The 27,839-nt window shown below is 41.4% G+C and overlaps 2 protein-coding genes across 6 annotated transcripts in view; one reads left to right on the top strand and one right to left on the bottom strand.

Moving 5' to 3' along the window:
• Window positions 1–2,909: 2,909 nt before the first annotated feature.
• On the bottom strand, window positions 2,910–16,152 carry GTF3C4 (general transcription factor IIIC subunit 4). Of its 2 annotated transcripts, XM_038374964.2 has the most exons (6): window positions 15,684–15,822; window positions 13,234–13,279; window positions 8,488–10,311; window positions 6,046–6,176; window positions 4,782–4,870; window positions 2,910–3,490 (listed from the first exon to the last, which is right to left on the bottom strand). In XM_038374964.2, exons 3-6 carry the CDS (start codon window positions 10,231–10,233, stop codon window positions 3,426–3,428), a joined length of 2,031 nt encoding a protein of 676 aa, XP_038230892.1. In that variant the 5' UTR covers window positions 10,234–10,311; window positions 13,234–13,279; window positions 15,684–15,822; the 3' UTR covers window positions 2,910–3,425. The 2 variants fall into 2 exon arrangements, with proteins under 2 accessions (XP_038230892.1, XP_038230890.1); XM_038374962.2 differs by lacking the exon at window positions 13,234–13,279 and having other exon boundaries at window positions 15,684–16,152.
• A 1,209-nt stretch (window positions 16,153–17,361) lies between these two features.
• Window positions 17,362–27,839, top strand: part of DDX31 (DEAD-box helicase 31) — a 69,001-nt gene continuing 58,523 nt past the window's right edge. Inside the window, exons 1-7 of one of the 4 annotated variants that reach the window (XM_038374965.2) lie at window positions 17,362–17,735; window positions 20,853–21,106; window positions 22,274–22,349; window positions 23,026–23,069; window positions 23,538–23,608; window positions 24,568–24,632; window positions 25,998–26,042. In XM_038374965.2, coding sequence (XP_038230893.1) covers window positions 17,622–17,735; window positions 20,853–21,106; window positions 22,274–22,349; window positions 23,026–23,069; window positions 23,538–23,608; window positions 24,568–24,632; window positions 25,998–26,042 — 669 coding nt within the window. In that variant the 5' untranslated portion in view covers window positions 17,362–17,621. The remainder of the gene's footprint in view (window positions 17,736–20,852; window positions 21,107–22,273; window positions 22,350–23,025; window positions 23,070–23,537; window positions 23,609–24,567; window positions 24,633–25,997; window positions 26,043–27,839) is intronic. The other 3 variants (XM_043498803.1, XM_043498802.1, XM_043498805.1) reach the window with 3 other exon arrangements.

Below are 27,839 nucleotides of genomic sequence, written 5' to 3'. Positions count from 1 at the left end.
TGTATTTGCTACATGTCAGCACAATCACAGTATGGAGCAGAGATACACAGGGCCTCTCCCAAGCCCCAGCTGTTTGCTCTCATCTTGCAGACTCCCAGGAAGGGCTCCTCAGACTATAGTTGAGACAATGACTGTTCCATTCCCCTGAGTCTCGTTTTGGAATTATGTAGCACTCCCATGAGCTGCTGGGGACAATGCCAAGCACCCTCTCAGAGGAGAGCAGTTCTTGTGCAAGACTGTTCCCTATTGAACTGGTAGTCTGTCCAGTCTACTGTTAAATGTTCCAGGGAGAGAGTCTATTCCACAATAATGTATTTAGGAAGAGTAATGCTTAGGGTGTTGATGTAGGTTCTGCAGGTTGTTTCAATGCTCTAGAGAAACAGGACTAAACCTATTCTTAGAATGGCAAGTGATTGGCACTACTCAACAGCTGCAACTTATTTCACTAGAGGGAAGTTTTGAGAAGGTAGATGAGGGAGGGAGGAAAAAAATCCAGTGGGACTCTACTGGTCTGAAACTTGCTATTTTATTCAGCTCTCAACTAATTGCCAAAAAAAAATGCAATGGCTTTAAAATCCACAGTACCTCTTGACCCAGAGCAATAAGAAACAAAAGCTGTTTCCATAAGGAAATCTGAGACTCTCAGCTATCCAGTGGCATGTAAACTGGCAGGTTGTGGGAAGACTTGAAATCTCATCATCGCAACTGCCACCATATACCACCACCAAATTAATCTAATTTGAGTGTCCACTATCTTGAAAATTTCTGAAGCAAAACACCAATGCTGAAAGCAGCTTGGACTCTTACCTTCCAAGTATATAAAGCATTAGGCTCTAGCTAGGGCAGTTTGAGAGAACAGCTGCTAAAATTATACCATAATTAAAGCAAGTCAGTAATCAGAATAATGAGTATAGGTCTAATACCTTCTGGTCTGCCAGACCTAGAAACAAGTCAGTGGACCAGTAGATTTTACAACCACTAAGCCTGAAACAGAGATTTAAAAAAAAAAAAGTTTATCAGAAAAATTAGATTTCATTACATAATTTTTTTTTAAAAGCTCCTCTAACCCTCCCCATGATTAGAATTATTTCAGAAGGGCACAGAATATTTGACTAGGACCAGTTGATTAGCACTGATTAGCCTATAAAGCTTTACTTTGCAAGGCCATTACCCACCACCAATCCTAGACTATCACAGCATTCATATTGGATTAAAAATGATGCATTTGTTTCCCCAGGGAAGGTAGAGTTAGGTAGCATCTGAGAAGGGAAAGGAATCCTACCACAGGCACAACCTTGGTACTTGCCTCAAACTGTGCATACAATAGATGTCAGTGCAACTCTGAGCATTCCAACTGACAATGGCTTTCCATTGCTTACTTTGCTAGCTGACTCTGGGACCTACACACTCTCTTTGCAAATATACCACTAAGTTTATTTCAATTTGTAATGCAAGCCAATAAAAAACTAAACATTTCTTTAATACAAGTATGGTATCACTCCCAGGGATATTTACAGACAAGGCTATGGTTATTTTACAAATGAATCTGTGCTTATGGTTTTCTATTCTTCTGAATTATTAGAATTGTCTATTGTAGGAGCACTATCATGCTCAACACATGAAACATTGAACTGTAAAGGCAGCTGGCTTGTTTGAATATGAATTGAGATGTGACTGCTCCTAGTAAGGGTAAAGGAACAATAAGAAAATGTGCATAGTCATTAAGTCAAGAAAACTTAAGCATCAATCCACACATGCATTTGTTGAATACTGTCTGGATAATTCCTTGCTGCTCTCAAATACCTAATATAGTACTTGTGCTCTGTAACAGAGTCCACATAAAATGTTAATGCATAACAAGCTGATGCGCCATAGATTCACACTCTTGCTTCCCACACAATAAGAAGCCTGGAGAAGTGAATTTTACACATCATGCATTCCACAAACAAAACAATTAAAAAAAAATTTTTTTTTCCCAGGGAGCAACTAGTGGACTGGCATTTTTAAGTAGAAACAAAGAATTTTGGATTGCCTGAGAAAATGGTTCTTAACCAGACAAGATGGATTCTAATGACAAACTCATTTTGGAATTATTATTCCTCTGGCACTTTGTAGAAAGTTGAAAAGGAAACGTCCCCCACGTAAGTTGGGTCCCAGAGGCCGAAAGGACAATTATCCACTGGGACAGTCAAAGAAAACACTGTTTCAGTGACAAACAGGGATTCCACCAGGATAATTCAGACATGTTTCCGAATGCCTAATATAATCATCTTTCATTTTATAACTAACACAGAACAACTTCACCAGACTCTGAATGTTTTGGTTAGATATTTCCCATCTAATTTAATACTTATCTTTTATACTCTATTTACTATAAAAAGCCAGTTTAAGAAAACCAAATGACAACCAGAAATGACCGGTTTTGGGCCAAGTATTGCAATGCTTTTGAAGAGAATCCCACTGCCTGCTTCGAGGGAAGGAAAAGTGGTGATTACTGGGTTATATAGAAGGGGAGCGTGGTTCCTGTTGACAGTGCGTGAAATGAACTGAAGAGATCAGGTGTTAGCACAAGTGTGGTAAATGGTTAAAACTTATTTCAGAAAAGGACACGGAGATTTGAGTACTAGATATTATACATTTTAGAGCTGGGTTTCTGATGACATGGAATATATAAATGCTAATATTGTTTACTTATAACCATTAGAATTTAAAAACCTCCTCTTGATCCATATTTGGCCCAAGCTGCCGATTTTAGCTTTCTGACTGCAATTTTCCCCCCCAAACCCAGAAAAATACCAGGAATTATTTTGCTAGTTATGGAGTGAAACATCTAATGCAGTGGCTGACTTCTCTCAAGTGGCTAAAATTGACATGCAGGTCACTTAAGAAATATATTAGAATCACACATAATTTCTGATGGTTTAATATTCTGTGGTACAGCGAGTGCCAGTACTCATTAAGAAAACAAACAGGAGCACTGCAGACTGAAGCCCTCTCTTCCCACCAAGACTGTTCAAGAAGTGCCTCCTGCATTCTACCTGTTAGGATGCTCTCACCCTTGAGAAAAGCATCCAGTTTTCACCAGAGATGGAGTTCAGGCTGCATGCTTCTCAGATTTCTGATCTTTCAATAAAAGGAAATTTATCCAATCAAATGCTGATGCTTTAACAGGGTCCATGGTTGCCTCAAAATTGCTCCATAAAACCCTTGTGCTAGGTATTCAGAGGATGCTCTCGTTTCTGGAGTATGAAGTGGGTCACTACACTACTGAGCTTCTTGAACGTCAAGTGCTCTATTTACAGGATTAGGAACAGTGTCTTCTGCCTTCAGTAAAATGTATATACTCCTGCACCTTCTGCCTCTTTCCAGACTGAATGGAGTCTTATGCAGTAGAGAAAAGGTCTTCAAGCTTCCCACAGCTTTCTCTAGAACACAGGAGAATCACAGAAAGTACAAGGTCCTTGCAATAACCTCTTGATCCATTCAGGATCTGCAAATAGGAAAACAAGTGGTTTAAAGCCCGTTACACAGAAGAAAGATCACAATGATGGATGAATATTTTGCTTCACATCCTTTAACTGGACCAAACTTCTTCTACAAAAGTCTCTGAAATGATGTTTTGAGATGTACGTCTGACAAGACTCACTGAAGATTTAGGATGAACCCAACTCCTCATATTAACTAATTTAATTGCCATTTAAGCAGAAAGACAAAGTTAAGGCTGAAGCTGTCCACACCACCCTATAGCTTGCCTAAGTATTGCAGCTTGTCTTTACACACAAACAAGTCTGCCATGCACAGACAAAATGGGTAGAGTTTAAGGACAATTTTCTACTATAAAACAGTGATCTTGTTTTTGAGAGTTGAAATTAGATCTTTGAATTACTGCAGTAATTCAGTCTCCCATATGTAAAATGAAGCCAGCATTTTCGATCCATTTGTAGCTGATCTGGTATTGATGAGAATTAGACCACACAAGTTCTAGGAAGGGAACACACATGCCTGTAGAATAAAACTTCCTTTGAGATCGCATCTGTTCTGCAGAAAAGTGCTTTGGAAAACCAGATAAGATCATATCCTCCCTGAAGAACAGCATTACAAAAATACCTTAATGAACTGAGGTTTAATATTTTGCCATCAGACACAGTAGATACATTTTTAAACGTTAAAACTTGGACATATAAAAAACACTGATTTCAAAGAACTATAAGGTATCAGCTGCAATTCAAAACAAGTTACTACAGAATTTCTGTCTTTTTAGATATAGGAAAAGCATGGAAGTTCAGAATTAAAAGACCTGCTCCTTCACTTTGATTACATTGTCTAAACAAGATATATTTATCACATTTCAGAAGCTAAGCCTGCAAGATGCCAAGATCCTTCTAAGCTTGTGCTGGGAAAACTCACCTTTCATTGAAATCAATGGTGCTCAGCATTTTGTAGGATTGGGCTTGCAATTTGTAATACTCATTTAATTAGATTTCTTTACATGTAATCTATCTGCTGTAACACTCCAGCACAGACTGCATATGTACTTGGCTCATATTAAAATGCAATACATATTTACACATTACTTTCTCTAATTATTATATTCTAATTAGGGCTTTACAACTGTGACACAGACTACAGTCAAACATCATGAAGAGTAGAATGTTACTATTCCACTTGATAGCTGCCTGAAATAACAGTGAGTCATTGAGCCTGATCCATGTCATTATACAGATGACAAAGCACTCTGAGAAAATGCAGTCTTGCCCTTTCAAGCCATGGAAGTAGCTCACCTTCTGGGGTTGGATGCCGTGCAATGCTGTCATGAAGCAGACACCTTCTGTATAGCAAACTCTGGCAGGACTGGTAGGTTAAAAAGCACCTGAAAGGTGGCAAATTGCATCATCAAACAGAAGTTTCTAATTGTATGCTTTATGACAGAGGGATAAATTCTGCTCTCAGCTAATGGCTGTGCTTCTGTCAGGCTGTGTAAGAGCAGCATTTACCCCAATATCATTGATTACATCATATCAAAACCTTTAAAAAAATATGGGTTAGCATTAAAATATAAAAATTTCACATCTAACTTTAATTAGCCAAATTATGTAGGCTGGCATGAACTAATTAAAATTGCCTTGTAATAATCTACATGTACAAGAGGTCAGAGGGCAACATATCAAGGATCAGGGAGGGAAGTATTTCCACTATTGGCTTTACAATTTTAAGCAGAATACACCTGAAGAGATGAAGATTTTGAGAGCTATTTTAATGGACAGTCATTGAACAGCAATCACCATGATTTAAAGATGCATGCAGATTTTATGTACTATCTTAAGGGCTTACAACACTTAGAAAGGTCAAGAGACTCTTCCAGACAGTGGATTCTGTTAGCATCAGAATAATGAATTCACATCAATGGCTGTGGCCAAACCTCTACCGACAACCACCATTAAGTATCCAATTTCTTGATCTTCAGTGTTTAAAGCTTTGTGAGGATTTTGCACTCTGGTCATTCTGAAATGATGTTAAAGTAACACTGGGCATGCAAATTGACTGGTTTCATTAAGACCCAATCAACTGCCAGATTTGCTTTTGGCAACCAAGTAATTTGAGATAAGGAGCAGAAATGCACAAAATGTATTTCCATAGAGACTTTTTCCTCTTCTACCCTCTCATCCAAAAAGCTATAAGCCATTTGATTTCCTTTTATTTTCCTTTGGGGGTGGGGAAGGAGGAGAAGAGAAACAAAGGGTGAATTACAAGCACTGAAGCATTAGTTTTGAAAATAAAACAATATTCAGAAGAATATAAATAAGGTCAAATTTAGGCCGACCTCCCTCCCTCTACAATATCCCTTAGGTCTTCCTCGCTCTTACAAAGAGAGAGTACCAGACACCTTGTCTGCTTCCTCTTTTTCCTTTGCAGAGCATGGACAACATGCTCCATGCCATTATCTCATTCACAATATGAGAATATATTTTACATTAGCTACTGAAATGCCTTCCACTCATCCAAAACAGAGAAGAGAATCAAAGCAAAAGCTCCTTAACAGCTTACCTGAGCCAAATGTGGCCATTGGAGCAGACCGCCTGTTTGCGATCTGTGAATGGCAGGATCTCTTTACACAAGCTGCAGTGCTCCGGGAAAGTCTGTTTGTTCATTTTCTTTAAGATATGTCCAATCAGCACCTGGGAACACATAGCAGTCAGCAGTGTTTACAGGAAAAGACTGTCTGTTGAAAGGTGGAGAATCTCACAGGATGGCGTGATTTCAGAAGAAAATACAAGATGCAAAAATCCAGTGCACTCAACTGAATTCAAATGAAAGAAAATGCAACTCAAATGCATAGTACTGTAGTAGAGATGGATTGATTCACATGCTATTCGTGCAATCTGATGGATTTAATTGCCTAACCCCACACACCATTGAAAGGAATACAAAATTTGTTTTAAAATAACCAGGAATTTTGGTACTTACTCTAATGGTGACTGAAAAAAAAACAACTTGGACTTGAGATCCATACATTACACCACATTAGAGATCATCAAGGACAAGGCACAGTTTTTTTTAAAAACAAGTCTTATGGCTGTGACAATGGAGGAGCTTAAAGTTCTGTTAATTATTTATGAATCTGATTACTTTGTTTTAGCAATCACTATCAAATACAATACACATAGCTGTTCCACTGAAAGCCTAAGTATTAGGTCACATTTATTACCATACTTGTCATTTATAATTTACCTTTGACATTTCAACTGATACAAGCCATATCCCTAAATCACGCTGAAGAAATATTTTAGGTGGGTACAGCAGTCATGATTGACAGAGGTTCATAACAGAATTCAAGAGTTAAATGCCAGAAAAAGAAACTGTATTCTGCCTACAAGGAATGAAGGGCAACTTCTCTCTCTCCCTCTGTCTTTTTCAATTCATAGTAATTTGAGGATACCAGTAGAACATATCTGTGTTGACAGAATACTATGCCAATGAATTACTAAAGGCCACTCAGAATCTTGAGCTGGCACACACTGTTCTGGGCTGCTTGTTTACCCCAGTATTGGAGACTGCACTGGTTTCCAGATGCAATTAAAGGGGTTGATTTTGATCTTTAAAGCCTAAATGATGCAAAGCTTCAGTTACTGGAAAAAGTGCACTTCTCTGTGCAGAATTGTAGGGATCATCTGACACCACCTTAGTCCATCCCTAAGGGTATGTCTACACTGCAAAGAAAAACCCGTGGGTGGCTTGTGCCAGGTGACTCAGGCTTGGGCTACAGAGCTGTTTCACTGTAGTGTAGACTTCTGGGCTCAGGCTAGAGGCTCTGAGCTCTACCTCCCACCACCAGCCCAAGCCTAGAAATCTACACTGCAACGAAACAGCCCCACAGCGCAAGCATGGCAAGCCTGAGTCAACTGACATGGGCCAGCCGATGGTTATCTAATTGCAGCGTAGACATACTCTAAGTCTGAGCATCTGGTGGCAGACCATTCTCAGTAGAGGGTCTCTTGCTTCCCTTCTTGGTCTGATACAGCACGTTTGATAACTTCATTACCCACCACAAGGAACATAGTTCAGAAAAAAGAATGAATGAACAGAGTTAGCTGTGATGGGTATTTTTGTTTTCAGGATTGGTGATGGATTGGATGCTGCTCTTGTATTCAAGTTTTACTGCAGAAGGGAGAATTGTAAATCTGGGGCATGTTCTTGACAGTGCTTGGATGCAACATCCTATTCAGTTATGTTTATTTTAATATTTTTAGAATATAAATGGACCCAGTGGTTCAGGTAATGTTTTATAAATCAAATTTTAAATTGTCTTTAAAATACTTTAAGTCAATTGATTTTCCATTTACATTATTTTTTGAAACACTGACTTTTACAATGTTTTATTTTGTCGTTTTAAACAAAAAAAATCTCAAACTTGATGCTTTCCTTGATTTCATAACAGCACTACTAAAGGAAGTGTGTTTAAAATAAGCCATATTTATCATTTAAAATGAACAGTGACAATGGCTTACATAAAATATTTGTATTCAAGAATTAAAATTTTGAAGATGTAATACAACTGATTTTGGGGGGAAAAGGCTGCCTCCATTTTAGTGTAAATAGATGAAGTGATAGATAATCCTAATCACAGGGGAAAAAAAAAAAAACAAGGATGCCCCCTTCTACCACCACATTCTTTCTGATCACTTAAGTTATTGTGAAAGTGATTACAGGTCTGTCGTCCTCCCCAGTTTACCCATCCCAGCAGAAATGTATACACAGGTTTGTTCTTTACTATGCCTGACCCAAATTCTCAGGTGTGTATTCAGATTTCCCACATCCAGCATCACCCACCATCCTCAGCTGGAGAGGCAGGCAACTAATCTCCAAAACAGATACAAGCCACTTGACAAGCAACCGTCCACCTTCTGCCCCCAAGGGAGTAAAGCTGAGAATGAAGAAAACCAGGAAATTTTGTAGCATGGAATCCCAAAAATATACATGTGCACTTACTCGTGCTGTTCTGTCATCATAGCCTTCATCAGACATTAAGAAGTCACAGACTCCTCTGGTAGGAATGCTGGTGTTCTCTGTAATCCATGTATGCAAGTAGACTTCTCCCAACACTCGCTTCATATGTTCCCGTGTCAAGTGCATTTCTACTGCTTCAATTCGTGCCTGTATTTCAAGAAGCTTCTCTTCCATTGGCTCATGTCCTCCTATGTCACTTGAGTGGGCAAGAGTGTCATCTGCTGGATCATCTGGATCTCTTCCTTTGCTCACTTCACACAAACTCTGCTTGCTGGCCTGTTTTGAAGTTCCCTCTTCTTGATGATCATCCTCAGTACTCCCCATCCCAGGGGAATCCGATATTAATACTTTTGTGTCCTCATGCGAAGGCCTCCACATGACCTCAGAGGGAGTCTTCTGCATTGACTGGTACAAAATTCTCAAGAGGAATAGTTTAAAACGCCAAAAGTAAGTAGATCCACAGCTCTCAATCTTTTTATCCAAGGCTTCTTGTAAGAATTGAGGGATATGCTTATCCTTCAAAATCTTCCAGCGCACAAGGTCTGTCAGGTCCACTTGTCTGAAAAGATTTTGCACAGAAGACTCCAAGAGCTGAGCAGCTGCCTCCTCAAATGTTTTGAGAGTTACAAATTGAACCTGATAGTTTTTGTTTACAGGGTGAAGGCCATTGGTCATACCCTCTGTTGTAATAACTGCTAGGTATGCGCCACATGGGCTTACAGCTATCCCGTGAGTCCGCACAGAGCCAAACACTTCAGACAACTTAATAAGCTGATGCTCAAATTTTAATGCAACATCTGTGAAGATGGGAATGAGTTGCCTTACCTTTCCATCACTTGAGCATGTGTATACTGTGCCATTCTGTTTATCTGCAGTCATGGATACAATTGGTAAAGAGTGAAGCCCTGTCACATGGGAATTATGGACATTCAGACCTGCTTTGGATATCAAGAGAAGACACCAAAACACATAAGATCCTCTTGCAGCCACTACTAAGCTACAGCTACATTTCTGGTAAGGATGGTAGAGAGGAATACATTTGATACTGTGTACTGGCAGCTGGTCCATTTCTTGCCATAAGACAACAGGTTGCCTGAGCGTGAAGTAGCCTTTAACCGCTTTTAAGTTGACAGGAAGGATTTTAACTGGTCCAAAAGCACTCCCTACAATGAGTCCACTCATCTTTCGGTTGTTGTGTTCGTATTCCCACCAAGACAAGACGCTAGGGGAATTTATTCCTGACTCTATGGTATTGCAAGAAGTGATGGATTCCTTACCCACAAAAGGAAGCTGAAATTGCCAAACGGCAATGTTTCCGTTTTCAAAGAGTACAGCTAGGAGTACGCTGCCAACATCTCGGCATTCATTGTTGTGTTTCACCTGCTGGGTGGTGCAGATACCCGACCACTCCATACGGACTGGAGTCTGCATGCTATGCCGTCTCTGAAATTCCGCAAAGTCCCCTAGTTCTCCTCTGGGGGTCTCAACCTTCGAAAGTTTGTAACTGGTTTCATACAGACGCTCCCCATAAATCTCTGTCAGATCAACCAGCTGCACCCACTGTAGTCTGTTAAGATTAGCATGGATGGTTAATCTATTGTCCATAGTTAGAGCAGCTAGAAGGCATCTTCCATTAGCATCACAGCCCAGTGGAGACCAGCTGGAATATTTGAATCCTCGCATAGGTGGTAGTGACTTTCCTTCAGGGTTGAATACTCTATCTAGCATAAATGTTTGACTAACAGTTGGATCCTTAGAGCTTGCAAACTTTTCCTTACATTCTGCAACCTCCTTTTTTGAACCAACCTGAAACAGAGTAAGTATTATTAAAACACAATTTTATAAAAACATTTCCTAAAACAGTATTTTAGTTGTACTTTAACAGAAATATCAATTTAATAATTCTATATGCTGTGTCCAATACAGGAGAGAGGAAGGAGAGAAGGATTTTAGCTTCCATTAAAATCAATGGAAGACACGGCTGAAAGTCTGGCCCCTATTCTGAGTAAATCTTAAGATGTGACCTTCAGCATTTGTGTCCAGCAGTTGAAAGGTAAACAACACTAAAGTGAAGCACTCCCTCATACTAGTGAAAAGAGGAAAACCCAAGTGCAAATGTGTAATTTCTGCTACACTAATCATGGCCTCTTACACTTCCAAAAACAACCAACCAACCTGAAAAGCAGCATGTAGTAATACACTCAGTTACTGTCATAAAAGTTTTTAAGTATCCTAGAATATCAGGATTGGAAGGGACCAGGAGGTCATCTAGTCCAACCCCCTGCTCAAAGCAGGACCAATCCCCAATTTTTGTCCCAGATCCCTAAATGGCCCCCTCAAGGATTAAACTCACAACCCTGGGTTTAGCAGGCCAATGCTCAAACCACTGAGCTATCCCTCCCCCCCATCACCATGAGTATGGATGCAACAAATGTACAAATAGCTACTTCCTCACCCAACAATAGCCCCAAATTTTGAGTATTCTTGTGAGATAGCATCTTTACATACTAAGAAAAGGAGTACTTGTGGCACCTTAGAGACTAAAATTTATTAGAGCATAAGCTTTCGTGAGCTACAGCTCACTTCATCGGATGCTTAAGTGAGCTGTAGCTCACGAAAGCTTATGCTCTAATAAATTTGTTAGTCTCTAAGGTGCCACAAGTACTCCTTTTCTTTTTGCGAATACAGACTAACACGGCTGCTACTCTGAAACCTGTCTTTACATACTGTATACTTTATTAAAGACACACACTAGAAAACACAATCAAACCAATCAGTTTATGATCAAAAACTCCACACACCACTCTGTGCAGGCTAGACAACTTATTAAAATATTGCTTCCATAAACTTTCCTACTATAGCCCTCCCATCAACAGTCTATTCTCTCTCTACAAATTACAATGTAGCCTCCAACCTCACTTAATCCTGTGCATCATCTAACCCTGTTTATGGGAAGGTCACATACATAATTCTTGATCACCTGCAAAGATTTACAATGACTGTCACTTTTGGGTTTGGAAGGGTCATAGTCTTAGCCTTTCTCCTGAGTACTGAGCAGGGGTTACATATATATTAAGGATCAGATGGGTACAACCTAAATATTCTAGTATTACAGAGAAACAGGATTTGGGAGTCCTCATATGACATCAGAGCAGTTCCAGGCTGAAACAGGCCTGGTAAGGCTGTGCTTACAATTTTCTATCAAAATCTGAATTATGAAGCTGAAAGATGCAAATAAAACTCTTACTTCAAAAATTTCCTCTTTATCCCCTCTCCCAATTTGCATGCATTTGGCTTTTAGTAAGTTTAGAACTATGCTTTGAGGCCTCTTAAAAATTGCCAACTATAACTGCATTTTGTGATTGTAAATTTCTCCTTTCCATTTGCAACTCAGCTGAGAACATAAAAATATTGACAAGTTCCCAAAACTGAAGTCTTCTGTTTATCCACAGAACAGACAAAGCAAAGGTGCAAGCTTCTTCATACTGTTCTATCAACGTGTCTCAACTATGATCTGGAGAATCAATCCTAGGAACACATGGAGAGTTCATTCTTCTTATCCTTTTTAACTCTTGTTTCTGTGGTGGAAGAGGCAACAGTGTGTTGTGAGCCAGGAACACCAGCCCATAAACTAAGACCACTTCAAATGAGATTACTGGTTATGTCTTTGTCACTAATATCCCTTCAGCAGATTTGAACTGGTTGAAATACTCTGATATTTTGAGCCATCTAATTTAATATTTCTAAACTTACTGCTACTGGTAGCCATGTTGCTAAATGTGACACTGGCCGTGTGGAAGATCTTAGAACAGATTTGCTGCAATCTTATGAGTATTTCATATCTGTATCTCTCAGACATACTCAATCAGGATTGGTTAGTCTGTATTCGCAAAAAGAAAAGGAGTACTTGTGGCACCACAAATTTATTAGAGCATAAGCTTTCGTGAGCTACAGCTCACTTCATCGGATGCATTTGGTGGAAAAAACAGAGTTTTTTCCACCAAATGCTTCAATCAGGATTGGGGTCCTTCTGTGCTAGGTCCTATATAAAACAGATACAGTCCCTGGCTAAGAGATCTTACAATCTAAGAAACCTACATTAATAATAACTGAAGTTGCACCTGAGTTTACTCACTGTCAATCTGCAACAATGACCCTGAGTTTTACAACCCATGCCTTTTCCATTTAATTTTAACCCAAGCAGTCAAATGAGGGGTTTAAAAAGCCATTTAAGGATTTGTTTACATTATGGAATTTTGCACCACTGAAGATGCACTGCATCAGTGTAACTTACCTCTGTTTGAAACTGCTGCAAATATTGGGGCAATGCATCTTTACTGGGAGAGGTTTGCACTTGTGTAGCTAGACTGGTGCAAAAATCCATAATGTAGACAAGCCCTAAAATCAGCCAAAGATTTCAGGCTTAATTCTTTATATGCTAGCAGTCAGCAAAACAGGTTCAATGGACTCTTCGGTCATGCAGATATAAACACACTTAGGACACTCGTTCTAGTTTTTCAGTCAGCAAATAGCATACAACATAGGAAACTGCAACGAGACCAAACCGCAGTTTACACATCCACCCCAAACAAATCCCAAGGTAACATATCTGATATTAGTGTCATATTAGATCTGACATTAGGCTCTTCTTAAAGTCTAGGAAAGGTACTAAGAATGTCACAGGTAAAAGGTAGAATAGATTATTTAGCATAAGTAGTTAACACATACCCTAAGTTTAAGAGATCATTCAAGGTGAAGTGGCCCCTTAACACCTCTGCAGTCAAAGAACAAAAAAGGGTGGTTGGTGAGTCAAATTGCTGTAATAAGTCATAAATGCAGCATCTGTTCAGTGCATGATTTTAGTGTCTAGCAAAGTTTGAATTTAAGCTCCCAGACTTGGTCTTTTGAAAGTGCTGAGGATGAGGACTGAAAGGTCAGATAAGAAATGATCATTTTATAAAATGTGTATGCCCACAGGTGATGGGGCATGTGTGTGTGTTATTTTCCTACGTGAGTTCCTTTGAGAACATGTGGATTGTCTGGTTTCACCCATGTAGTTGCTATTGAGGTATTTAGTGCACTGGATGAAGTAAACAAGGCTACTACTCCGATATCTGTTTGGTACATTCTTCCCCACTGCACTTCTAAATGTCACTTCATTTTGCTTAAATAATCAATCCTCTTCTAGTTAAACAGATACTAGAGTAGAATGGAAGCTGATATGCAGTCTCATACAAGACTGACACCAGCAAGAGTATCAGTAAAACTTAGCCCTAATTAGAGTCTTTTTCAGATGCTTGATAGTTGCACACTGAAACTCAAATAATTTCACTTGGACACTCCTGGGATAAGCACAGGTGTAGTTTTCGTTTGTGCTTTAGTGCCTAGAACTTTTTTCAAGAGATAGAAAGTCAAGTCATTGCCTAGCCTACTTTACAAGAATACCTTAAAACTAAAAAAAGTTTTGGGAAGTCTAATTTACTTGTAACTATTAATGCCCCCCCCTTTTTTTTTAAACACACTTTCTGTATATAGTTCCTCTTAGAAAAAGAAAACAGATGAGCAGTTTTAATTTCTGGTTTTCATGTACTAGGAATAATGCTTTAATCATGGTATAAACAAACTACAGGGAAATTTTAAAATCCAAAATAAAGTTTAACTTTTGAAAATTCTGTTTTAAGTTTTCTTTTAAAGAAGAAGTGACTCTGAAAATAAAGAACTAGGAAGCCTCAGGATATAACCAAGGTAAATGTTTTTATTTAAAAAAAATTTACATTTAATGTACTATCCTGTATTACACCGTACAACAAGAACACACTGAAATGTGCCCTTCACAAAGTGAAAGTACAGGAAAAAGGACAGGGGCAGGGATAGCTCAGTGGTTTGAGCATTGGCCTGCTAAACCTGTGCTTGTGAGTTCAATCCTTGAGGGGGCCCATTTAGGGCTCTGGGGCAAAAGTTGGAGATTGGCCCTGCTGTGAGCAGGGGATTGGACTAGATGACCTCCTGAGGTCCCTTCCAACCCTGATAGTCTATGACATTGAGTACCCTTCCCAGACCTGAAGAAAAGCTCAGTGTAAGCTTGTATCTTTCACCAACAGAAATTGGTCCAATAAAATATATTACCTCACCCGCCTTCTCTCGCTAGTATTGGAAAAGATGCAGTCAGTCTACTCTAGGAGCTGTTCCAAGAAGCAAACTGAAAACAACAAGCTTTTTTAAAAAGTAACGTTTAGAATGAACATTCTCCATACTATTTTTTTGTATGGCACTGATTGTGAACCCGCTATTCATAGATGGACTCAGTGAATATACAGGCAAAACTTTGTGCTGTCACATACAAACAGATACTGGTCCAGACAAAAACCTTTCTTGCTGTTGTGTACAATGGGTATTTATCTGGTGTGTCAACACAGAACCTGTACTACTGCGGCACTCATGGACTAAGAAATTATCTCCTAAAGTTTATCCCAGGATAGAAAATTCGTTTTCCAGTAATTAATCCTTATCTGGATTAGCCTGGATCTGAGGAACAGCGGAGGTGGAGTCAGGGTGAGAGAAACTCCACTAGTAAAATCACAGGTTTCAGAGTAGCAGCCGTGTTAGTCTGTATTCGCAAAAAGAAAAGGAGTACTTGTGGCACCTTAGAGACTAACAAATTTATTAGAGCATAAGCTTTCGTGAGCTACAGCTCAGTGAGCTGTAGCTCACGAAAGCTTATGCTCCAATAAATTTGTTAGTCTCTAAGGTGCCACAAGTACTCCTTTTCTTTCCACTAGTAAACAAAGCCACATGTACTCCAACACAGGGCCAGCCTCAGACACGGGCAGCAGCTGTGGGAACGGGACTGGACCAAGAGCAGGGCAGCCTTAGGAGAGGGGGCTCACATCGCTTTGAATAGTCAGGGGCGTGGCCAGGTCCAAGAGGTCTCGCCCTCAGCAGGCCGCTCCTGCCTGACATTTGGGGGGGGGGGGGGGGACGGCTGGAAAAGGCGAAGGGCAAAGCCCCGAACTAGAGCGCAGGGAGCGGGGGAAGACAGGGATGCGCGTGGGGAGGGAGCGGGGCTCAACCCTGCAGCCCCCGGTCGGGAGAGGGGCACAGTCTCTCCCCAGCCCAGGGGCGCTGGTCCATCCGCGGGGCAGGAGAGGAGGGTCGCCAGCCTCCCTCCGCCGCCTCACCTTGAGCAGGCAGCCCGCGGCGGGCGCGGGCACGGCCGTGCGGTGGATGACCAGCTCCTGCCCGCCGCTGTGAATGTCGCTGAGCTGCTCCAGCACGGCGATGCTGCGGGCCGTGCTCACCGACACCCGGTGGTCCTCGGACCAGGCCAGCGGCTCCAGCCCGCTCACGCCGTGCTGCAGCCGCACGGCCGGCTCCCGCCGCACGGCCGTCAGCCGGAACCCCGCGCTCGGCCCCGCCGACGCCGCCTCCTCCGCCGGCGACTCGGGGCCCGCCGGTGGCTCTTCCCCGCCCGAGGACAGCGCGGGACTCCCCCTACTTCCAGCTGCCTCCGCCGCCGCCATCTTGCCGCCGCCTCACACAAGCCGCGCGCCGCGCATGCGCCGCGCGCCGCGAGACCGCGACCATAAAGGACCCATGCCCGGCTTGGGTTAGGGGTGGCCGACCCACGGCCTGACTAAAATCCCTTCCTTCCAGACGCGGATGAGAGCAATAACTAGAGTGGGTAGACCCTTGAGTCATGATCATGGTGCATGAGGGAGAGTGATGTTATCCATAATAGTGATCAATAATGATGTTGCACGGGGACTGTAATTATAATAAACCACAACAATAATTATTAATATTGCACGTGAACTAAAATTATATTACCCTGTCATAACAATCATCCAAAAATGATGCAGGAAAGAATTTACAATCATGTCTAGTGTTATGACATGATGGCAGAGATTTAATGAATAATCATAGAATCCTAGGACTGGAAGGGACCGCGAGAGGTCATCTAGTCCAGTCCCCTGCAATAATAATGCAGTGCATTATTATTATATATAATATATATTATTATATTATTACTAAATAATATTACTATATTCTACACATTGCATTGACAGTAATTACTGTTATTAAATTGAAGATGTGACATTGTAACCTTCTCGAGGCAGGGTCTTTTTTGTTAGGTGTTTGTGCAGCACCCAGCACAGTGGAGTCCTGGTATATGAGTGGATCGCTTGGGTGCAATACCAATAAAATAAATAATAATAAAACAAAAACATTATGTTCTCGCTGGACCCAAGTGAAATCCAAATTAAAAGGCTTTGCCTGTGGAAACTATGCAGGATTTGTAACAGTTGGATCCTCAGCCCCTGGCAAGCTCACAGCCCTTACTGCAACCACTCGGTCTGTGTAGCTACCTGACCTGCCGTCCATCCTCACCAAAGATACTTGGTGGCCTTATGCTGTATGCCAACCCATTGTCCTGGGGATACTGAAAGCTGTACACATGGATATTGGCAGTGAAATGCATTTTAATTCTTCTGAAATACATGGGATCGGGAGAGATTTTTGGAAGAATAAAATAGGGAAATGGCAAATATTTGGAATAGGGTTTGTAGAGTAATTGTTAAAGCTGCTTTCTTTGGAAAGAAGCAGTTTGCTCTACAAATGTAACTGCGACATTTTAAGAATTTCAATCATTAATTTGCAAAAAAGAGAGCCTTCCTTCTTCAATCTTTTTCCCAGTTTGAGAGCAGCCCAAGTCGGTGAGATTTTAAAAGTCTCATTGGTACTGCAAAAAAATCTTTCCTCGCAAAAAAAGAGAGAGACTTTAAAACATTGCCCTTCAAATTAAATCCTCTCTCAGTAAGAATGTAGGACCCTGAGCCGGTTGGCTCAAAATGTTGGATCTGTCCAGAGAAGTGCTTCTGCGATTTGCTGTTTAGGGGACTTTGCAAGACAGCTATTTTTGGGGTCCTCCCTCACTGGGCTGAGCTGGGAGTGGGTAGCACATGTGGAGGCTGGTGTTGCTCGCTGCTGCTAAGTTAAACTCTGCCTTGGAGCTTCTGGTTCTCTGCAATCGCATGGGTGTCTCTGTGGAGTGATATGCTTCGGGGCTGTGGTTTTATTGCAGATAAAGGCCCCCTTCAAAAGCTGTGTATTAAACCATGGAGGCAGATGAGGGATTGATTCTCAACGTGAGCTCTCTGCCTTCCCCAGAGTCCCACCATTCTGCAGGACACAAGCGGTTCCGCAAGCCATTGCCCGGCAAGGACAAGTGGGTATGTTTAGTTCTTCATCCGAGTCTGATACAAACAGAAAAAAACTTTGATCAAACTATTTCAGAAAAGAATTGAAAACCTAAATTATAAACCTAAACTGCTATGGTTTGTGCTTTGCAGCAAGTCATTCCCTCTTGTTTGTTTGTTTTTATTTTAAGATTTGAAATAAGCATTAAGTTATTATTCACTTTTCTGTAACTGGGTCCACTGCACCCCGAATCCCTCCAACTTTAGTATGGATGATGGGATCTTGGTTCTGGGAACGAGGTGGTTCAGATAAGTGAGGTTTGAATCAGGGATCACATGCGAATTCCCCGAAGGCCAGGTGGCTCAACAAAATACAGTAGGACTTCAGTGCTCAGTCTCAGCAGTATTTCATTGTTTAATTCTGCTGAGCTGACTAGCTTTGAGGAAGCTATTTGGGTGTCTACAGTCTGGGGGGAAAAGGACATCAGAAGTAGACTTTGAAGTCTGATCTTAGAGGATCCTGCTGGTTCAGCTTCCACTGATTACTCAAAGATTTTGGTCTCCCTGGTATTTTTGGATAATTGAGGTTGCACTGTAGTTAAGGTTACATATGGACTTTCATGATGAATCTCTTTTTTTCAATCACTTGTAACTTTCTCAGAAACTTTGCTTTTGGGCTTGAGTCTTTCTATGTTTGGTCTCAGTCCAAAGGTGAGTTTTATATTATTTGTTTGATTCGGTGAGACTCACTAACACAAACCAGTATCAACAGTATGCTTCCCTTATGCCTAATTTAAAAGTCCCCAAATTTATAAAAACTGCCTGATCCTGCAATGCTCACTGCTTACTCACTCAAACCTTCCCATTGTCTTTAGTGCAGCTACTGATGTGAAGAAAGACTTTTCCTGTGAGTAAGGGTCTCAGGATTTGTTCTTTAGGCCCCAGTGCTGCAGCTGGATCTGCCTGGGCACATCATTGTGGGGCTCTGCACAGACACAGTGGTCTGCCCACACATGTATGTAATTGAAGGATTTTGTCCTGGTTCCTTGATCCTGCAATTGATCTGTGTGGACAGGGCCTGGTCATAGCACCACTGACTTGGCTCTGTGCGGACGCAGAAGTCCTTCATTGCAGGGTCAGAGCCTTAGGCCCATTAAATTCAATGGGGCTGTTCAAAGGGTTAAAGCTAAGCACATGTTTTTGTCGGATTGGAACCTTAGTTTGTGAACTCTTCAGAGTAGGGACTTTGTAATAGTCATAGAGTTTAAAGCCAGAGGGAACCACAGATCATCTCATTTGACTTCTGGTATATCACAGGCCACCACCACCACCCAGCACCTGCAGTCTTCATGTGTCTTGAATAGTACTGAGCGTAGTTAACAAATGATAATAAATATTGTTAATATATATAATAATCATTGTGTAGTCTGCGAAGAGATTCCCTTGTGACAGGTCTTGATCAGTAAATGAAATGCCGAAAGGGCTGCATAAGTATCAACATCCAAGAAAATTTATAGCTCTAAATCTTGTGCTTTGGAGTCTGTTGGTTTCCACCCCCCATGGATGGAATTTGCACCCATGCTGAGTCCCATTGAAGTCAGTGTATCTCTACATAAGTGCAAAGGTTTGCCCATGTAGATCAGATTTTTGGATTAGGATCGTTGGCTGTGACTGTCGAAGTGAAAGAATACATCATCTGACGGGCATGATTTTGAAAATGGCACGTGTGAGCCTCTTTGTAAATTAATCCTTCTAGATCTTTGGATGATTTAGGCACTTTTGAAAATTACATAATCAATGGAATTATAGGATTCAGTTAGCAAGCTATTCCCCAGTAGAGGAGAGAATTCTGAAAGAAGTTGTTTAACATCAAGAGCAAATGACAATATCTTCTTAACCACTGTGAGAGCATGATGGTTTTTAAGCAGATGCAGACATGTTAAAATTATTAGTAGTAGTATGAAAATGTGTGTGATGTAAGTGTTCGAGGGCACGGAGGTTATGCTGATATTAGAAGGGGCATGTAGGAGTGGATTTGGTGATATCTTAACTGCCTGATTGGGGAACTTTTTTAAGAAAAAACTGTTACGTTGACAGCCCCCCTTTGAATTTCAGCACATTTTGGACGAATGTGTAAGATGTTGGACAACATTAAATAAGATACATCAATGGGGGAAATGACATGGAGGGATAATAAAAAATATTTAAAGAGAAATTGATGTACAGTCTTCTCAAGACTTTTGTTAGCCATCTACCCTCAACTGGTGTAAATTGACACAGTTCCATTGATGTCACGAGCATTGCATTGATTTACACCAGATAAGGAGCATGCCCTAGGAGTTTGTTTTGTAAAGGCCAATATAATTGAAGAAAGAAAGGCAAAACATAATAAAGGCTTGAAAGGCATGTGCAGAGAAGGCTGGAAAGATTGCAGAATGAAATCCAGAATGTGGAGGATAAGGAGGAAATATAAGGACGAGTAGAGAAAGAATAGAGGATTGCTCAGCGAGTTAAGGTGATTCAGAAAGTTTTCAGGTACGTAAGCAAAACGACGTGACTGATGTAGGACATGCATGAGATGGTGAAGGACATTCAGCGATGGAAGAAAATTAAATTAATTGTGTGCCTCAGTATTAACAGAGGAATATGGGGCGAGCAAAAACATTTCCAAGAGGAAGCAGAAGGAATTTCAAAAGAAATTAGGATCACTATAGAGCCAGGAATAGAGAGATCAGAATTCCTGAAGCCTGATGGAAGCACAGGTCAGAATCAAGGAGGATTCATCCCTGAAAGAGAGAAAGAAAGACGAGGGGTGGAGGTCTGGCTTCAATCTGATCATGAGATTTGCACAGCAATGCTTTGGATTATATATATTTTAAAGAGGGTACTGTTCAGTTAGTATAGAAACTGGATCAGATACTGTAGTGATGGGCACCAAAATAAGAATTTAGATTGTTACTATTTGTATTACTAACTCTTCTCTGAAGAATGTGAACAGGTCCAGTTGCAAAATCAAACTCTGCTCTCTATACATGGGCATGAAGGTTCCAATAGGAAGAGATGCAACTCTCTAGGGCCTTAGGAAGGGTATAGTATTGCATAGTTAATCCTTATATATTAATCCATCCTGTTTATTTGCTAACACTGAAGCAACCTACAGCTCTGAAAAGGAAGCTCCAATGGGCAGACGAAGGCACACCTTCAAAGCAGAAACACAAGTTGTCAGTATCCCCAATCAAGAAATGCACTAAGGAGGCTAACATCTGTGTGAAGGGAAATTTGTCATCAAAATCTCCTCTGAAGAAGCACTCTGCTGACAGACAGAATGAGAGCCTAAGCAGCAGACCTTTCATTAAGACGTCTTGTCTGTTTAAAAACAACCCTGAGATTCCAGAAATTCACAGGTATTTTAAACAAACAATCCCGCACCCCCCACTAAAATGCTATTGATTTCTCACCCTTATATGTACAAAGCATGAGGCTTTATCCTTTTCCCCCCATTGCTATGTATTTACAATCTCATCATCCATCTAGTATGGTGGTTTTTAGCCATTTCTAATCCAGGCCCACCCATGTACCTTGGTTCTAGCCAGGAGCCTTCTCCCATTTCAAATCTGGGAAGGTATAAGAACCCATGTTGAATTGAGTAGGAAGGGCAGGGTAGTTGTGATCCCCATGCTGAGAGTCTCTGATCTAATAAGGCAAAAATCCTGATTCTGCTTCCGCTGAAGTCAGTATGAGTTTTGTCATTGAATTAAGTGGCAGATGGAAGAATTGGACCTAGGGTTGGTTGGTATTTTCAAAAGACCCATGGCAGAGAGTGCTCTCAAACTACTCAAATAGACTTTTTTTTCCACTGAACGCATCCGATGAAGTGAGCTGTAGCTCACAAAAGCTTATGCTCAGATAAATTTGTTTGTCTGTAAGGTGCCACAAGTTTTCCTTTTCTTTTTGCAAATACAAACTAACACGGCTGCTACTCTGAAACCTTTCAAATAGACTGTACCTCTCCCTAGATTTATAACACTGTAGCCTGGAGATCATCCTGGTTTGCCCTATGGATTTAACCTGGCTCTAAATTGTTTTATTTCTTGGATGGTCCTTTATGAATCCCATGCCCTTTGGTGGGGTAGGCCCTCAGGAGCCGGAGTATTGTAATAGGTTCCCTAGCTGCTGTTAACAATGTCCTGACTAGGTAGTTTTCCTTCATTGTCTGTTGTCGTGCTGGATCGTGAAAGGAGGCTTTAATGGGAGCCCCTGTAAAGAAAAAGCAGCATTAAGAAAGGGGTCAGATTCACTTTTGCTGTGTCCAGAAGGTGCAAATTACATTAGGATTCACCAATAATGGGGGGATTCCCCTGGAGGATGCCCTAGGGATGTGCTGAATGAGCATATTCCATGGCTGGCCTGACCATGTCCCTTCCCCAGGCAGATGTCTTGTTTCAGGCAGACTTTCTGCCACTGGGATCTTTGCATTGGAACCCAAGCTTGACTCTCCTATGAATCTGGCCTGTAGCCCGTGGGTTTGGAACTGTCTCAAGTTGCTTTGGATTATTTCCCCTAACTTGCAGAGGTGGAGTGAAACAGGTGCAGGAAAGAGTATTCACTTCGGACTCATTCAGCCAGCTGGACCTCCATCCCCATCTGGTGAGTGCTAGATGGGCAACAAGGTCATTGTGTAGTGGTGTAAGGCTGTTTTACTGTGTTGGTTTTAATGGGTCTTTGGTTGGGAGGGTTTGTGCTTTTATACATGGAGATGAACTTTTGGAGGATATCCCCCTGTGAAGTAAGACATGCTCCCTGTAGAAACCGCTCCTGGTGACTCCGATTAGCTCACTAGTGATGTTGCCATCTGAGGGCAGGTCTTGCATCAACCTCCCAATCAGTACCCTTAGCTGTGCTCCATCCAACATCAGCAACCCACATCAGCACTACATGCAAATGCCATTTCAACACCAGTAGCCCATACCCCACCAGTCCCAGATCATCGTTCTCTGCTAACACCAGGCCCTGCTGGCACCCGATCCCACTGCATCCAAACACCTCCCATGGTTTCATGTGGGTTGCAGACCAAATATGTTGAGGATCACTCTGAGGCCATGATTTGATAGCATGTCATGACCCGTCAGGATTAATAACATTTTGAGGGACTAGCAGGATACTTATAGGACCAGTGAACTTTTCCAAGCACTTGCCTGGACTAGTGATCAGAGAGAGGGAAAGAATACCATGCTTTGGGGTTTCTCCCTCTCCTGCATTGCAAAAGTCATGAAAGTGAGTACTATAGAATTAAAACCTTTTAACACTGTATTTATCCCTTTAGGTTTCCACAATAACCACTGTCTTGAAGATGTCTAGTATGACCAGGTAAACTAACCTGTATAAAATACTTTTCACTTCTGTAGCACCTTTCACTGGATGATCTCCAAGCACTTTACAAACGTAATTAATTTATAAGCCCCCACAATTCCTGTGAAAGTCTACGGGAGCTGTGAGTGTGCCGTACCTCCAAAAAGCAAGCCATAAAGTAACTTGATGTAAAGAGTCATTGGCAGTGCTGGAAATGGAACCCAAGAGTCCTGGCTCTTGGGCTTTAACCACAAAATCATCCTTATTTCTATTTAGTACCAATAACATTTTCCTGTTGCTCTATTTTCACGAATCCCCATTTCTGGTGTAGTAATTTTCAGCAATAAATGGGAGAGCATCCAGGTTGTGTAAACCCAGGTAATGGTTTTGAAACAATTGAAGGGTTTTAAAACCTCACATCTTTATTAATACTTAGAGACTTATTTGGTGTTTGTGTGTTCTTAATTTGTGTTGTTTGTTACTTAGTGTTCAGAAGCAAACTATCCCTGTGCTGCTAAAAGGCAAGGATGCACTGGTGAGGTCCCAGACAGGGTCAGGTCAGTATTTAATTGACAGTGTTCCTTATTCAGGCACAATATTATTTGGATTACGTATACTTAAACGAAGTGTTACGTTCACCTGTTACAGTCTGTGAAAATGACAGACCAACGACACTGGCTAGAGACAGGCAAACTGTAGATACGGGGTGTGCAGATTTCTTCCATGCAGCTCCACCAGAGTATCTCAATCATGACAAGCATCTGCCAGCTAGTCCCAAATCCAAGGAGCCCAGCAAAGGCCAAAGAGGAAGCCACGCTCGAGGGGACCAGTGGATCCAGGCTGCTCAGAGTGTCATATTTTGAATACCTGCTCAATCTTTTGTGAGCAGCATCAAATTTTGCCGATTCACATAGGTGGGGCTGGAAAGAGTATCACCACCTTTTTTCTCCAAATCTGACCCCATGACCCATCAAGCTTCCCATTTGAGGTTTCTGGCCTCTGACCTCAATTTAGGAGTAGTGGGATCTCTGTTTTTTCATGATTCACTTAAGACAATAAGAACAGCCTTACTGGACCAGACCAAAGGTCCATCTAGCCCAGTCTCCTGTCTTCTGATGGTGGCCATTGCCAGATGCTCTAGAGAGAATGAACAGAGCGGGGCAATTTTGAGTGACCCATCTCCTGTAGTCCCATCCCAGCTTCTGGCAGTTGGAGTTTTAGGGACACATGGAGCACAGGGTTGCATCCCTGACCACCTTGGCTAATAGCCATTGATGGACCTATCCTCCATGAACTTGTCTAATTCTTTTTTGAACTGAGTTATACTTTTGGCCTTCACAGCATCCCATGGCAGTGAGTTCCACAGGTTGACTGTGCATTATGTGAAGAAGTACCTCCTTTTGTTTGTTTTAAACCTTCCTCCTATTAATTAAATTTGATTTCCCATCACTACTGAAATCTACAGTTTCTACCAGTTTTAAAATGACATAAACATCTTGTTGTTTTTCTTACTAAGGTAAAACTCTTGCCTATGGCATCCCCCTTGTACAGTCCTTGCAGGGAATGAAGTCAAAAATACAGGTATGTACCATAGAAATAAGTGTGCTCTCTTTTATTTTCGAAGCAATAAAAATAAACTACAGCTGGTGCACTGAGGTCAGTAGTGTCTTCTCCTGTTATGATGGTTAAGCAATCTCTCTCCCTATTTAGTTATGACATTTTGGAATTTGGCCTACATGACCCTCGTAGTCTGTAAATATAAAAGCAATATAAGAAAATATTAAGGGCTATATGTTCCCCTACACTTAATGTAGCACAGAGGGTGGATGAATGGGCCAAAATCTCAAGGTGGGGAGTAGGGGAAGGGAAATATCTGTGTAGTGGGAAAGGTGGTTACATGGTAGATTCCCTGCACCATTCCTGCATAGCTACCTCTTTTCTTTCTGCAGCAATAGAGCCTGGCTCCATGTTCCTGAAGCGGGAAGAGTCGGGGAACAGCTGCTTTATCTTATATGTTCCCTCTCAAGTCCATCAAGAGTTGCCATGCTTAAAGCATTTGGAGGTTGACACTTCTAGGAGCAGCATTAGCTCCCTCTCCATGTCTTTTCAAACCCTGGTGGGAGTGGTCAGTGCATGCCAGGAGGCTGGCTTCAGAGCATGGCAGTGGTTCAGAACTAGGGTGGAGGTCCAGAGACTTGCAAAGGCAGGTTCCTGGTATGCTTTCTCCTCTTCATGTCCTGGCCTCCATATATTTCAACAGCCTTTCCCCATTCAGATCATCATGTTGACCTAGGGGATGGTGCTGCAGATCTCTCCTCCTGTTTTGTGCCTCTTTAGGATGTGACAAGGGGGATTTGTTCTGAAATTGTTTATGGGTTGAAATAATTGCAGAACAGCCTGGGTTGTCACTGTCTGTCTCTTGTGTGTCTAATTGTTTGTGTGCATCAAATATTAGTGTATTTCTGCAGACTAAGAAATAATATGTGAAATTGTATAGATCATATATAACAGGTGTGTGTAACATAATAAAATCTTAACTGCACGATCAGCATAATGGATTTCAGAGTGCAAAAAAGAGAAGACCATCCTCTACTAACATTTAAAGGCTGTTAGCACCAGGGAGGGGAAAAAAGATTTGTTTATGATTATAACTAGGAGCAATAGAATGACACTGTGCAAAAGCAAATGTAGGTGAATATCAGGGAACAATTTCCTAACGGAGCTCTGCTGTCTAGTAGAAATTCACTAGAAGTCTTAAGGAAAGTGATGGAATCTGCATTGCTTTGAGTCATTTCAAACTGGACTGGACAACACAGCGAGGGGGACAATCCTGCCTTGAACCTCAGTAGGATTGATTTCATGAGCGAATAGCCACCTCTGTCTTCTATGATTCTCTGAGTTCATGGTGCATTCTGCTCAATGGTACTCTGTCTCTTCTATTTGCAGCGCAGTGATGGGCCTTATGCACTTATATTAGTTCCAACAAGAGAGGTAAGTTAAGTCGCCTTTTTTCTAAGGTTCATGCAGGCATTTTAGAGTTGTGGTTCTTGTTATTTTCTCAGGCCCTGAGTATTTGGCTGTTGATTCCAGTAGGAGCAGGTTTGGGCTCTTGGCAAGCTCAAGAGTGCTCATGAGATGTCTTAGCTAGTGAGACGTTTACATGAAAAATGTCAATTGTAGGGGAGTTCAGTGCCTCCTGCGGTACGCTCTAATTTCCATCCTAAATTACATTATAATAACTTTCAGCATGGCAGTGCTTGCACTAGCTCTTGCTCTGTGATCTTTTAGGGATACCCTTGATTTTATTCCAGTGCTGAGGGGTAGATTTTCAGGTAGAGATTCGTGGCTTGTGTCATTGCCAGGAGGAATTATTGGCCGAATTCACTCCTGGCATAAGCATTTGCGACTCCATTGCAGGGAGTGGAGTTGTGCCTACAACTACCAGTGGTGATCTTTGGCCCACATGATCTCCAATCCCCCACATGCAAATGTTTCTTCCCAGGATATCCCATACTATCAGCTGGCATGTTCACCAGTTAGTGGTGAACTATAAAGAGAGGCAGTCCAACGTTGATTTCAGTTCTGTACCCCATGTGTTCCCTTCTATCAAAGTCTCCCTGTCATCTTTAATTTAACAAAAAGTAAGCATTTAAGAGTGAGAGATTTGGGATGCCCAGTGGGACGGTTTGGTGGTTCATCTCTTCTCTCCTTTCCAATCCTTCACTCAAATCTTCCCCTTCCAGTAAGAATATTTGCTGTCAGTATGAAATGTTTTCTCTTGCCTTCAGTGCCATACAGAAGTAAGCTGGGGAGAAACATCCAGGTTTCCCCTTGTGTTTAAGAATTGGTTGGCAACACTGGAAGCTCCTTGGCTTAATACATGGGAAGGGAGAAATTTGCCTAGCATGGGAAGCGAGAGTTTGTTAGTAAAATCAGTGCTGCAAACGCAATGGTTTATACAGACATTCCTGTTGATTTTTAAAGCCCCTTTTCAAATCCATCAGTGAATGTATGGCAAACCAGGAGTTTGTTTGTTCTCTGAACTCTTGTTTGATTTATTTTATTTGCCTTACAAAGGCAATTTCAGAGCAGAGTATCAATGTTTTCCATATCAAACGCTAATAACTTCCATGTGGAGAATTGATCACAGGTAACTAGTTTTGGGCACAACGTTTTATGCAACCTGCACTGCAGTATCTCAGCTCAATTCTGGGAAGGGAGAAGGCTCTGAAGCTATTTATATTTTTTACAGCGGCAAACTTTCTGCTTCCCCAGGATGCTGCATAAATACTAAGCATGTTTGTAAAATGGATTAAAGGGTTGCTGTTGAGTACATTTATAAAGTTAGTCTGTGATTACAATTGGTATTATTTTTACTTTCCAGGGTTTGTAATGGCCTCTTTGAAAGTTTGGCAAATAAATAATATTTAGCACTTGCCCACGTTTTGTCAGAGGTATACAAATCGTTTTACCCACATAAATAAGCCTCACTCATATACATGTGCAACGTGTGCTAGGTAGATATTATCCCCACTTCGCAGGTGGGGAAATGAAGTTGCAGAAAGGTCACATGGCATGTCCTTGGTCGCACAGTGAGTCAATGGCAGTGCTGGAAATGCACCCCACAAGTGCTGGCTGCCAGTCCACTGCTTTAACCCGTGGTTTACACTCCCTTTCTTTAACAGTTTTCTCCTGGAAGACATTCTATATTATACCACACTGGTTTTAGTCAAGGAAAACCCAGCATGACTTGGATAGTTTCTTTCTTGTGCATCAACATCACCGAAG

The sequence above is a fragment of the Dermochelys coriacea genome, chromosome 16, assembly GCF_009764565.3.
Source record: "Dermochelys coriacea isolate rDerCor1 chromosome 16, rDerCor1.pri.v4, whole genome shotgun sequence".
NCBI classification, from domain to species: Eukaryota; Metazoa; Chordata; order Testudines; family Dermochelyidae; genus Dermochelys; species Dermochelys coriacea.
The sequence above is the reverse complement of the archived record's forward strand: the minus strand, read 5'-3'. Positions and strand labels throughout refer to the sequence as shown.